The sequence below is a fragment of the Castor canadensis genome, chromosome 9 (assembly GCF_047511655.1).
Source record: "Castor canadensis chromosome 9, mCasCan1.hap1v2, whole genome shotgun sequence".
NCBI classification, from domain to species: Eukaryota; Metazoa; Chordata; class Mammalia; order Rodentia; family Castoridae; genus Castor; species Castor canadensis.
Genome location: NC_133394.1, coordinates 123,542,843 through 123,555,692, shown reverse-complemented (window position 1 = coordinate 123,555,692; position 12,850 = coordinate 123,542,843). Strand labels below are relative to the sequence as shown.

The 12,850-nt window shown below is 35.5% G+C and overlaps 1 protein-coding gene across 5 annotated transcripts in view; it reads right to left on the bottom strand.

Moving 5' to 3' along the window:
• The window catches only part of Tmem156 (transmembrane protein 156), a 35,016-nt gene extending 24,299 nt beyond the window's left edge, over positions 1–10,717 (bottom strand). Inside the window, exon 1 of one of the 5 annotated variants that reach the window (XM_074042452.1) lies at positions 10,404–10,717. In XM_074042452.1, the coding sequence (XP_073898553.1) occupies positions 10,404–10,491 (88 nt within the window). In that variant the 5' untranslated portion in view covers positions 10,492–10,717. The remainder of the gene's footprint in view (positions 1–10,403) is intronic. The other 4 variants (XM_074042453.1, XM_020161887.2, XM_074042451.1 and 1 more) reach the window with 4 other exon arrangements.
• Positions 10,718–12,850: the final 2,133 nt, after the last annotated feature.

Here is a 12,850-nt window from a genome sequence, read left to right as displayed (position 1 = left end):
GAAAAATTTGAAGGCAACACTTAGGTTCTTCTGAATCCATTTGTTCCTAACTACAGACTCAGGTCAATTGCATAGAGTTGAACAGAGGATAAAAACCTCCGCCAGTATCTCTGTGCAGATTCCCAGCACTCCTGTAACAAATCACCACCACCTTGGTGGTCGAAAACAAGAGGAGTTCATTCACTCGCAGTTGTGGAGGCCACTTCCACTTGTTCAATAGTCTGAACAAGTCCGCAACATGGCACTTCCTGTGGCAGCTCTAGGGAAGATGGTTCCTTGGCCCTAGTGGCTGCTGGCATTCCTTGCCTTATAGCACATCACTTTGGTCTCTGTCTCTGGGTCACATTGCCTCCTCCTCTGTGACTTTTTTTCTACTCTTCTGCCTCTCTCAGATCTCCCTCTGCCTCTTTCTTATAAGAATTTTTGTCACTGGATTAAGGGCCATACAAGATAATCTCATCACAACCAGAGATGCCCTTTTTCCTTATATGGCAACACTTACAGGTTCTAAGATTTATCACCTGTTATCTTTGGGTGGCTATTATTCCACCTACAGAAAACTGGAAAGATGAAATTTTGTAAGGTGACTGCTAGAGTTTAGATCTAGAGTATTCCCCAAAGCCCAAGTGTTAAAGGCTTAGTTCCCAGCTTGGTGGTATGGGGAGGTGATGAAGCCTTTAAGAGGCACAGCCTAGTGGGGGTGGTTGGGAGCATGCCCTGGAAGGGGATATGGGAGCGACCAGTCATGAAGTGAGTCGCTCCACTCAACACAATCCTACCATGATGTGCTGCCTTACCACAGGCCCAAAGCAACGGGGCCAATGGACCAAGGACTGAAAGCTCCAAAACTGTGAACTAAAATAAACCTTTTCTCTTTACATATTGATTTATCTCTGGTATTTGTTTCAGTGATCAAAAGCTGACTAGCATAGTGGCATCACAATTTTTATTTTTGTCTGAAGACAAACATCAGATAGGAAAATAATGATGTAACAGAAAGAACACTGAGATCAGAAACAAAGAACAAAGACTGATGCTTCTATGTCATCAGCCAAGATACTGGGACAATTTACTTAATCTGCATAGTCTAGTTTTCCCACTAGTGAAATAGCATTAAAAATCTGGATCCTATAACTTCATGGGGTGCTAGCAGTATCATGTAGTATAATACACAAGAAAACACTTTTTTTTAGTGGTATTGGATTTGAACTCAGGGCCTCACGTTTGGTAGGCAGGTGCTTTTACCACATGAGCCACTCCTCCAGCCCTTTTTTGTGTTGGGTACTTTTGAGATAGTATCTCTCAAACTATTTGCCTAGGCTGGCTTCAAACCATAATCCTCCTGATCTCTGCCTCTTGAATAACTAGGATTATAGGTGTAAGTTTCAGGTGCTGGGCCCTGAAAATACTTTTCACATTTGTACAAATGTGAAATTTGTACATATTATTTTAAAATGCAAATCTATATTCCAAAGTAAAAATGAAAGGACAATTTATTTTTAAAAAGTAAAAACTTATCCTTTATTTAGGATAATAGCTTCTGTGATTAAATTCATGCAAATAATCAAAACTTACTATGTAAAAATTGAGATGCCTCATTTAGCAGTAATGACCAAGTAAGGAACAGTAAACCTATCTTTCAGAAACTTCCATTCTGCCAGTTATTTGTTAGCATGAGAAAATGCTGGCATGGCCAATTCTACCTTTACATGGCTTCTTCGCATCTCTCATGTAACCAGAGGGGCAAAATAAGTTTTAATCGTGTTTTAAATGATTACTTCCAATCAAACATCTTAGTCCAAACTTAAAAGAAAGTCAAACTAGTGACTGATACTAACCCATTTTTTTATCAATGGAGTTTTATTTTAATGTAATAAATTTAAGTTATTATTACTTAATAAATTAAATGTTCATTTCCTAGCCTCTATATTTGAAATTGTTTCTATAATAATTCACACATAATTTCCAGCTATAAAGAAATTTCATAATTGAATTGCTATAAAGGTTTTTTTGGGGGAATGAAATTTTGCACAAATATACAATTTATTAGGTCTAATATATTTATTATCAAAGTTGTAATCAAATTATAACTATAATAAAAATATTGCCTTCAGTAAGCATGTCAAAGGAAGGAGATAGGATGTGCTATTTGATGAACTCTATAATTTATAGCCTTTTTAAATGTTACTAAAACACATGAAAAACATATTTCTTGCTGTCTTTTCATTTTCCTCACTGGCATCTTTCATCTTATGAGATTTTTCATCTTCTTAAATTTATATTGCTATGATAAGACCTAGAAAGGGGATAGAAAAAATTCTTACTGTCAGTATTAAAGTCTTCTTATTCAATAATTGACCTACTGGGTGTTTTAGAATTGATGATATATCCTTTACATTTGGCTATCAGGTCATTTCATGCTGGTTTTAAACCTCAGTTTTAAATAATTCAATTGGAAAGTAGATGACACATCCTTCCCTGAACTCTTTTTAAGAAATAAATAATTCAACCTAATCACTTTTGTCATTGGTGAGCTTTGTTCTCATCTTTATACAAAGACTCATGAATTTAACGGCTGCCATTAATATTTCTGGGATTTGGATATAGACGTTCTCACTCTCAGAGACGGAAATGTGTTCTAGAATGACTTCAGTACTAAGACTGCAAGCCTGCAGAGGAAGTATACAGAATACCAAATATAATTAGAAAAATACATAACAATATGAAACAAAGTCAATTACTTTCTCTTTTTAAAGGAAAGCAAATAGTAAGACTAAAGAAACATCAGCTATCTTCCTTAACTTTTATTACAAAAACATATCACACATATGTATGTACAAAATGGGTTGAGTCAGTTAAAGAATAACAAAAAATAAACAAATATCCACATACCTATTACCCAGATTAAGAAATATATATTACCAATATCTTTGACACTCTTCTCTATCCCTCCCCATCACAGCATATTTTAGAAATATGTACACAGATACAGGAATATACTGTACATATTCTTCTGGGGTTTGCTTTTCTTGTTTGATATGTTTAAGTCATGTTGATACATTCAGCTGTAGCTAGTTATTTGGGGTATTCTCATGAATGAGTAGGCCATAATTTATTCATCCTTCTGACAGTGAACATCCTGGTTGTTTCCTTGCTTCTGCTGTTACAAATAATACTGTTGTGAAATGTAACTTTTAAACATTGTGGGTGGGAATATAAAATAGTACGACTACTTTGGGTATTTTCATTTTCTTATAAGTTAAATATTTTCTGACCGTATGACGCCAAAATTCCTCTCCTAGGAATTGATGCAAGAGAATAAAAACATAGTTACACAATAACTGCTTCCATGAATGTAAGTTTTTATAGTATCTTTTAAATTTTATAATTGCCAAGAACTGAAAACAATCCAAAAATTCCAACAGCTAATGAATATATAAGCAACTTCTGATGTATTCAAAAAATGAAATATCACTCACTGACAAAAGGAAGAGCACCTACCTAGCAAGTGTGAGGCCCTGAGTTCAAGTTCCAGTACTTGTGATTTTGGGTCACAAAAATGGAACTTTGGGTACCTGAAGGAGATTTGACAGGAAAGGACAGAAGGAATCTTTATAGGGATGATGAAAATCTATATATAATGGGGTAATAGTTACATAAACACATTCAAATGCCAAAAATCATGAAACTGAACACGTAAGGTCTTTCCATGTCATTGTATGTAAATTATACCTTTTAAAAACCTAGTCAATCAACAGATACTAAGTTATAGCTACGAAAAAAAAAGTTCTTGTGATCTATTACACTGTATAGGGTGACTATGGATAACAAAAACGTACTATTCCAAAAAAGCCAGAAGAAAGATTTTGAATGTTATAACCCTAAAGAAATGACAAATATTTGAGGAGACGGAAGTGTTTGCCCTGATTTGAACATTACAGATGCATACACACATATATCAACACGTCACATGGGTCTGGACTGCTGGCTCATTATGTAATCCTAGCTCCTTGGGAGGCTGAGATCAACAGGATTACAGTTCAAGGACACCCTGGGCAGGTGGTTTAAGAGACTTAATCTCCAAAATAACCAGAGCAAAATGGACTGCAGGTGTGGCTCAAGCAGTACAGTGTCTGCTTTGTAACATGAAGCCCTGTGTTCAAAAAAATCACAGGGGGCCCCATAAACATGTACATTTTTTATGTATGAGTAAAAAAAAATGAGATAAAACAGTCAATTGTTTCTACAGATCTCTCATCATTATTGGACATTCCATAGCATAATTCAGCAATTTAATTATATTAGCTGTGAGGATAGGAGAGACCTTATGACTTTGCTGCCTAATTTACAGAGCTACTCATTAACATAGGTTGTGGATGGGAAGTGGAGCTGTGGCATCAATCAGATCAGAGCCAGGAAGGACAAGATGGTCTGATTCAGAGGGTAATTGGGGAAAGCCCATTGAAAATGTTTGCTGAGGGCAGTGGCAAAGCTTTGGGTGACTTTCAACTTATTGCAATAGCGTTTGAAAGGCAAGTTTCAAATTTGGGACATAAGAACAAGACCGCTCATTTTACTTATCAAAACAAGGAAGTAAGTGCACATTATAAAGTTCCCATAAATAAAGCCAACGGCAGGAAAATGACTCAGGGTAAAGAGAAACATATCTCTTACGTAAAACATTCTGTGAAATAAACTTCACAGGCTTTACAACCTAAAGATTCTGTTTGTAGAAAAAGAAAAAAAACAACAAAAGAGAAAAAAATGAAAATTCTGTTCATGATGAAATATTACCTTTCAAAAATATGAGGGTGGCTGGTGGAGTGGCTCAAGTGGTAGAGCACCTGCCTAGCAAGCATGAGACCTGAATTCAAACCCCAGTACCACTAAAACAAACAAAAACTAGTTATTTTTAGGAGAGGTCACATACAAGAGAAGGAGGGTAAAAGAAGGAAATTAAGAAAGTAAATACGGTTATATACTTCCTATACAAGAATGAATATAGAATTTTTAAACCTGTTGAAATCACCATAAGAAGAGGACTAAAGTAGACAGTAAAAAAATAGAGGAGATGATCCAATTGAGGTTGTAGTACATATGTACATGGAAACGTCACAAGAAAACTCCCTGTGTAGCTATTTTTTTTTCTTTTTTTACAAAATAGAACAGGAGGGCAGAACAAGTCCTTTCGGGGGGGGGTGGCACCAGTGGGAGCAGAGGATATGGGGAAAGGGTACAGGAAGGTGAATATGGTACAAATACCATGTACACGTGTATGTAAATGGAAAATGGTACCTGTTGAAACTATTCCAGGAGTCGGGGGAGGGGAGATAAAGGAGAATGGTGGAGGGGGTGAAGTCAACTATGATGTATTTGAAACACTGTAAGAACTTGTGTGAATGCCACAATGTATCCCAGCACAATAAAAAATAATAATAATAATAACTTTAAAAAAAGAAAATATAAGGGTAACACTTGGTGGGGTCTAAATCACAAAATGGTTGTACAGATTAGTAAAAAAAAATAAATCCTTTCTTCAAGAAGATTTTTTTTAATTTCCTTAATTATGACTCAGAAAATTTGCTCAATCAACAGATCCTCATTGTGTGTTCTCTGAATAGCAGCTACTGTGCTGACTGCTTGAGATATGTCAATGAAGAAGACGAAAACCTCATTTTCATGAGGTTTACAATCAATTGTGGAGAAATCAGACAATTTCAAAATATATAATATACAAGTAAATTACATAGGTGACAAGATATAGGAGCTAAGAGAAAAGAAATAGAGCAGTGTAGAGGGAAGTTACATCACCACATTGATGTTTTAGAAAAAGTCATCTTTTTCTATAAAAAGGTATGCTAGCAAAACTTACCCCACCTCCCCCAATCTGCTCCCCCCATACCAAATAAACAATGAAACAGGCAGTTAGAAAGCATCCCATCATGGTTGTTGGCATAGCAACATCATAGACTGACAGGGCCAGTTCTTCAGAAGCAATGAAAGACATCCAATTTCAGCACTTTTGGGGGGGTTTTTTGGCCAGTACATATTGTCTAAAATATATAGCGTATCTAGTTTGTAGCCATTTAAAAACTGCAATTGATTTATAAAGTCTGATGACAAAGTAAACTTATCCATCCTGTTTTAATTCTTCCTGAAGATTTTCAGAATAGTCTCTGTTAAGAATGATGCTATACCATGAATGAGTTCATATTTTTTCTTTTCTTTTCTTTTCTTTTGGTGCAGGGGATCCAACCCAGGTTCTCATATGTACTAAGCATGTGCTGTGCCATGAACTCCATGACTCCAGCCTCCAAGTGGAAAAATTTCATGAGCTGTTATGTATAAAAGTGTTTGGCACAGTACTTGGTGCCAGGTACATGTAAGTGTAAGTATTTTTTTTTAATTTTTAAAAACTATGAGTCAAACACTGGCGCACATCTTGGGAGGCTGAGGCAGTAGTATCACTTGAGCTCACGAGTTTGAGATCAGCTTGGGCAACGTGGTGAAAACCTCATCTCAAAAAAAAATTAAACTGGCTGTGGTGGTACACATCTGTAATCTCTGCTACTTGGGAGGAAGCAAGAAGATCTTGAGTTCAAGGCCAGCTTTGGCAAAGTTAGCACCACCCTGTCTCAAAAACAAAATTTGCAAAGGCTGGGGGTTTAGCTCAAGTAGGCTCATGCTATTTGAACTGAGTTGAAGCCCCAGTAACACACACACACTTGTTTAAGTAGTGATAAGGCTATGACCCAAACCTTATTGATGATAACTCGTTAAATTTTTATGAATCAGTCAATAAAAAGAAAACAAAGTACCCATTCTGAGAGCAAGGATAACACTGTCAGGAAATTAACTGCAGTTAGCCTTGTCATCCTGGTCTTTTATAATAGGGTCACAAATAACATGAACATGTGTTCATATACTTCAAGGTTGATCCTATAGTTTAGAAATAATGTTCCTTAATTCTTTTTCTCCTTCAGTTTTATTGTTCACTATACCATTGCTTCCATGAGAAAGTGTGAAATAGAAGGGAAATAAAAGCTCGTAGACTTAGTTTATGTGAACTTGCCTCTTAAAAAAAAGTGAAAAAGTCAAAACAGTCAGATAAAATTAGATGGGAGGTGTCTTCATCTGTGCTATTCCTATCTTGCTTTCTGTAAAACACTGGGAACCTGTGAGTAACTCAATTACCATTTCTGGTTTTGGGAATGTTTGAACTACTGATAAGAGAACATTTTATTTGAAAATCAATAACAATCATTGCTTCCCTTAGAAATGCTTCTGAGCACAAGGAGGAAGATCAGGTGACCACTGGAATGGTTATTTTTCTTGTCAAGCGAAAATAAAAGGAATATCCTCTCAAAACAGGAAGAAACCTTTGTGTTCCCTTATACCTATACAACAGCCTGAGTGTAGTTTACAGTGTTGTATTTAATTGCCTGCCAATCAGTTCTCCCCCACTGAGAACTCAGTGAAGGAAAACTTGACTTTCATTTTTACAGCCTAGACTTCCTAGCAAAGGTAAATACTATTGGTAAGTGAAAGGATAAATAAATAAAAGATAGTTGGGATTTACGTAAGGTTTAGCCAATCTCTCTCTTAAATTCTAAGTTCAACAAAAATGGGTTGATGAAGTTTTATTTGAGGACAGGCTAACTCCTTTAATTGCAAGAAACTCTGAATCAAAATGAATCCATTCTCATTTGGATCTCCTCCACTCAGGCAATAGCAGAGTATCAAACTATTACATTAACTGCTTTACCTGAGCTGCCAGTGCACCCCCAGTGCAAACTCATCAAAAGACTCAGAAATGTTTAGGAAGTTCCCCTTCTTAGACTAACTAGCTTACACAATATAATTGTAGCAATTAAATATTCCCATTAATGATTACTCGGGGACTCATACATTCTTGATGAAAAATGATCAAACATGGTGCTGTATTTTTAACATGGGGCTTCAGAGGATTTGTTGTTTTGAAATGAAATCTGTTAAGCCTTGTGGACTACAGTACTCCTCATTAAGATTCTTTTCAAATTTATTTGACAAGTGAAGGACAGGCTATCGGTGAATAATTTATGAGTTAAAATCATTTTTTAATGTTTATCCTAGAAATTAAAGTGAATAGAACAAAAAAATGAAGGAAAAAAGAAAACATGTAACTGTCAGGGTAAGACTAGACAAAAAAACTCAAGGTTAATTTTCTCTTTTCTAAAACACTGTCATCTCAATGATTTTATCAGATACCTTATTTTATGATATAAACTGGTTGACAACTCATTTCATAGACTAGTATTGTGATTAAAAACTAATTTAAAAAGTAAGACAATTATATTCAAATCTCCTTAACTTAATCAGTGTAAGACTATATTTAATGAGACTATATCAACATGTTTCTGGTGACCCGTAACCATTATAAAATATAGAACATTCTTTTTGTTATACTATTGCATGTGTGAGACATTTTTACCTAATAAGTTTTTGTTTACAGTGGCTCTATGTAAAATTCCTTGTACCATGAAAGGATATCAGGTTTTTAAACAATTTCATTTTTTGACCCACAATGGGGATCCTTTGAAACAAAATTCCCAAATAAATCCATCACCCCCAAAGAGTCTGAAGAATTATCTATGATGTTCTCGAACTAGGAAAAGTGAACAGTTCTTATCAGTTAGGGAAGGATAATGTAATCAGTCATGAAACAAAGAGAACAAACATCAGTAGAAATGATAGTTGATCATTGTCACGATGAGGAAGAAATGGCATGTTACTGTTAGGCCGAAGAAGTTTGGTTAAGGTAGAGTTTATAAAAACTCTCCTACCTGCAAACACAAGGGACCACCACAGCTCCTGCCAGTTCTTCCCTATGAACTTCTCTGAACTACACTTGAGCTCTGTTTACTGTTGCCCCAGAAGGCCACGTGTCACACTCTGAGAAACAAGAACTTAATGAACAATGCATCTGCCTGAAAAACAAAAACTTTAACATTTTCTTGGAGCTACCAATTCTTATAAAACAGGCTGGTGGAGTGGTTCAAGGGGAGAGCACCTGCCTAGCAAGCTTGAGGCCCTGAGTTCAAACTCCAGTACCACTAGTTCTCATAAAACACTAACCAATAGTTAGCAAATAATTTACTAAATCTTTCGTGGGCCAGTTGCCTGGCTTTTATTAGCTCCAACTTCATTTTTCAGAGTTGATAGGTATATATACAGAGAGAAACCTATCTTAGGTAATCACCATATGACCTTACTCTCAGCCCACAATAGCTTAAAAATAGACCCTTTATTATATTTATTTATACAGATAAATATGTATAACAGATATATATTATAACACATTTTCACTCAGTGAAATAAAGCACTAAAAATATAAGCTATGGTTGCTTAATCTGAACAATATAATAGAAGCAGACCAAAAGAAATTTAAAAATTGAATCGTTCACAAAATTGCAGTCATAGTGTTTATTTAGCAAAAATATTTTTATCTGACTACTTAGAATCATCTAATATGCAACATTAAATAATCATTACAATATGTCATCAAATATAATTAGCAAAAATATTTTTATCTGGCTACTTAGTATTACATGTATGCAACAATAAATATTCATTGCAGCAAGTCATCAAATATAAGTTTTTCTCTGGTTTTAATAAAGTCATATGATTTCTATTTAATGATAAAATGCAGGTTTTCATTTTCCTTTTTATTAAAAACTAAACAGCACAATTACCACCCAAACATTAATATAAATATGTTTTTAATTCTTTTACTAATGTACAAAACTAGTTCAAATTTTCCTGTATTTATTGTCCTACCTTGAAGTTTCAGTAATTCTATAACAATTCTCTGAACCGTTCAGAGTTAATTTGTTCCATTTTTTGCTGGTCACAAATATACACACACCTGTTTAAATTTACACCCATAGATTTTCTTTATATTTTGAAAATATTGAAATATTCTTATTTTTTCCAAAAACAGCAGTATACTATTTGCATGAAGCTGTCATGATGGAGGGAATTCAAGCATTTTAACAGAGGGTTACCTCGTTTATTAAATAACTCCTGAACATAAAAACATACCTAAAACTTTTTGGGAGGAAACTGTTTCAAAGAGTAAAATCATGTGATGAGGTTATTGTAAACTCAATGCTTGAAGTCTAGACTACAGATTTAAAATATTTCTTTTCCTTTTTACATAAGCTACAATAACTAAGTACTATAAATAAGGCTACCACACTATGTAACAGTCAGCTAACTGCAATCTCATTTCACTTCTTGTTTTTCAGACATAGAACTTCAGGTCAAGCAGCATATAGCTGAAAAGATCTTTTCTGTAAGTAACCACATATTGGCAAATTTTTAAAAATTAAGAAAACAGAGCTAGATTAAGATTAGATACTCACCTTTTGGTGTCTTGAAGTATTCTGGCAAAATTAAAATGAATGTGATCACTATTGCCACAAATAGTTTAAGGAGAGCTGTTTTTGTCATGTCTACTCACATGAGACAAGTGTGTCTCCCTTCAGCATCGATGGTATGGCGCTTCCTGCTTTGCATTTCATCTCTGTGGTCCTTTAAGTTAATGCAACTCACCTCATACCCACTTCCTTTGGGGTAAGACTTGAAATGAGAGAGAGAGAGAGAGAGAGAGCTAAGCCTGGATTGAGACTTCTTCATTTTGAGTCACTTTCCATTAGAAAACTATCTTCCACCAAGCACTTTCAAAGTATCTTCTAAACGAGAAAGATAAGTGATCTCAAGAAGTCCTCATCTAAATTTGAAGCTGTTTTTCCATGTTTATCAATATACTCCCCAAAATAAAATGATGACTGTCAGAAATGCTCAGGGTTACAGACATTCTTCATTTATTTATTTATTAAATGATTGTTGTCTCCTCTTAAGTGCCAGGTGCTGTGCAGGATTCTGTGGTAGAAAACAGTATATCTAGAAGAGAGTAAATAGTATAAGATCTAAGGATAAACTAAAGATTCAGGAAAAACCTTTGGCTCTCCTTTGCTATACTGTACAGTACAGTAGCCCATACTCCATGTCAGTTGAAAGGAACTCATTCGTATTATGCCTATAAACACTGTGATTAATTATTGTTACGGAGTCCACATTTCAGGGGCTTGGGAGCATGACTGAAGTGGTAGAGAACTTGCCTAGCAAGTGTGAGGCCCTGTGTTCAAAACTCCAGCACCACAAACAAATTCACATTTTCTGTTTCCATTGCAAAAAACAAATTTTCCATTAAAATAATCCCAGTAGAAAATACTTTGTTTTAGAATATAAACAAAGGGTAGGGAAAATTCATCGTGAACAAAGCATATTTACAAATAAGTATTTTTACTTAGGAAATCCACTGTTCTTGTTTTCTTCTTTAAAAAAAAAAAAGTACTCCAATCATTTTTTCCCTACTTACTCACTCCCATACCTCACAACTCATTCACTTCCATTTTATCCTGTTTCTTCTTCTCACCCACCTAATCCTGGGCTTCACGAAACAATGGATGAATAGGGAGTGGGAAGCAGAGGATAATGGCTGTATGAATTTATTGATTTTTTTTGTGGTTGAGCATAGCAGTTGATGGGCAGATGGGAATCATGGTTTAGGAGAGTTTAGGCCCTGAGTGTAAGAACAGTAAAAATGGAAGCAGGACTCCAAACATGTAACTTGTTCTAGGAACACATCAAGGACCATTGTAAGAAAGGGAGGAACTGATGAAAGTCCTGGTTTCTTCCATAAGCCCAACTGAGAAACATTGAGATATAGGTCAGTCTTTAGTGGAGATGCTGCTGGGGTCAGATGGGGTGGGAGGCCCTGTCCCTTCACTCTTCCCTATCTTACAGATTTCACTAGTGATCAGTGAAATATCTACTCCTTATTTTGAACACGATTTTATTCCCCTAGACATTTTGACTTATTTGTGAATACAAATATTCCAACCATAATTCTATCAAACTTATGAAATTTATCAAGTAAGTACTTACTTGATATAATAGCATCATTAAATCAGTAATTTCTTTTTTTGGTGGTGGTACTGAGATTAGAACTCAGGGCCTCATGCTTGCTATGCAGACACTCTACCATTTGAGCCACTCTGCCAATTCAAATCGGTAATTCCTAGATCAGTTTTCTTTAAAAGGCAGCTAAATGACTTCTACTTTTTTACTTGAATTTTAATTTAATTGAAATTCACTAAATGAATGCCTATTCTTTTCTATGTAAATTTTACATTTTGTTTCATTTATTAATTCTTGTGTATGCATTAAAATGTATTCATTTGTTAGTTTTCTTTGTGGTAGTGCTTCTTTTAGATCTGTTTGTGTGTTAGTCACTTTTTGTTGTTGCTATGACAAAATGCCTGAGCAAAACAACTTAAAGGAGGAAAGATTTATTTTGGCTCATGGTCTCAAAGGTTTCAGTCCATGGTCACTTGGCTCCATTGTTTCCAGGTCCATGTGTGGTGAGACAGAACATCATGGCATCCAGCACATGGTGGAGCCAAGTGGCTCACATCCATGGAGAAGAGCAGAGAAAGACCAAGAAACTAGGGACAAAATATGTCCTTCAAGGGCATACCCATAGAGACTTACTTTCTCCAAGAAGGCAGTTAGGAATTCATGGAAGGATTAATTGATGAGCTTAAAGTGCTCATGATCTAATCACAAAAGCCCATCAGCTGGCAACCAAGACTTCAGAGAACATTTTTAGATTCAAGCCATAATGGCATACATGCACACACACCACCACCACCACCACCACCCCTACCACCACCACCACCCCTACCACCACCACCACCACCACCACCCCTACCACCACCACCACAACTACCACCACCCCTACCAC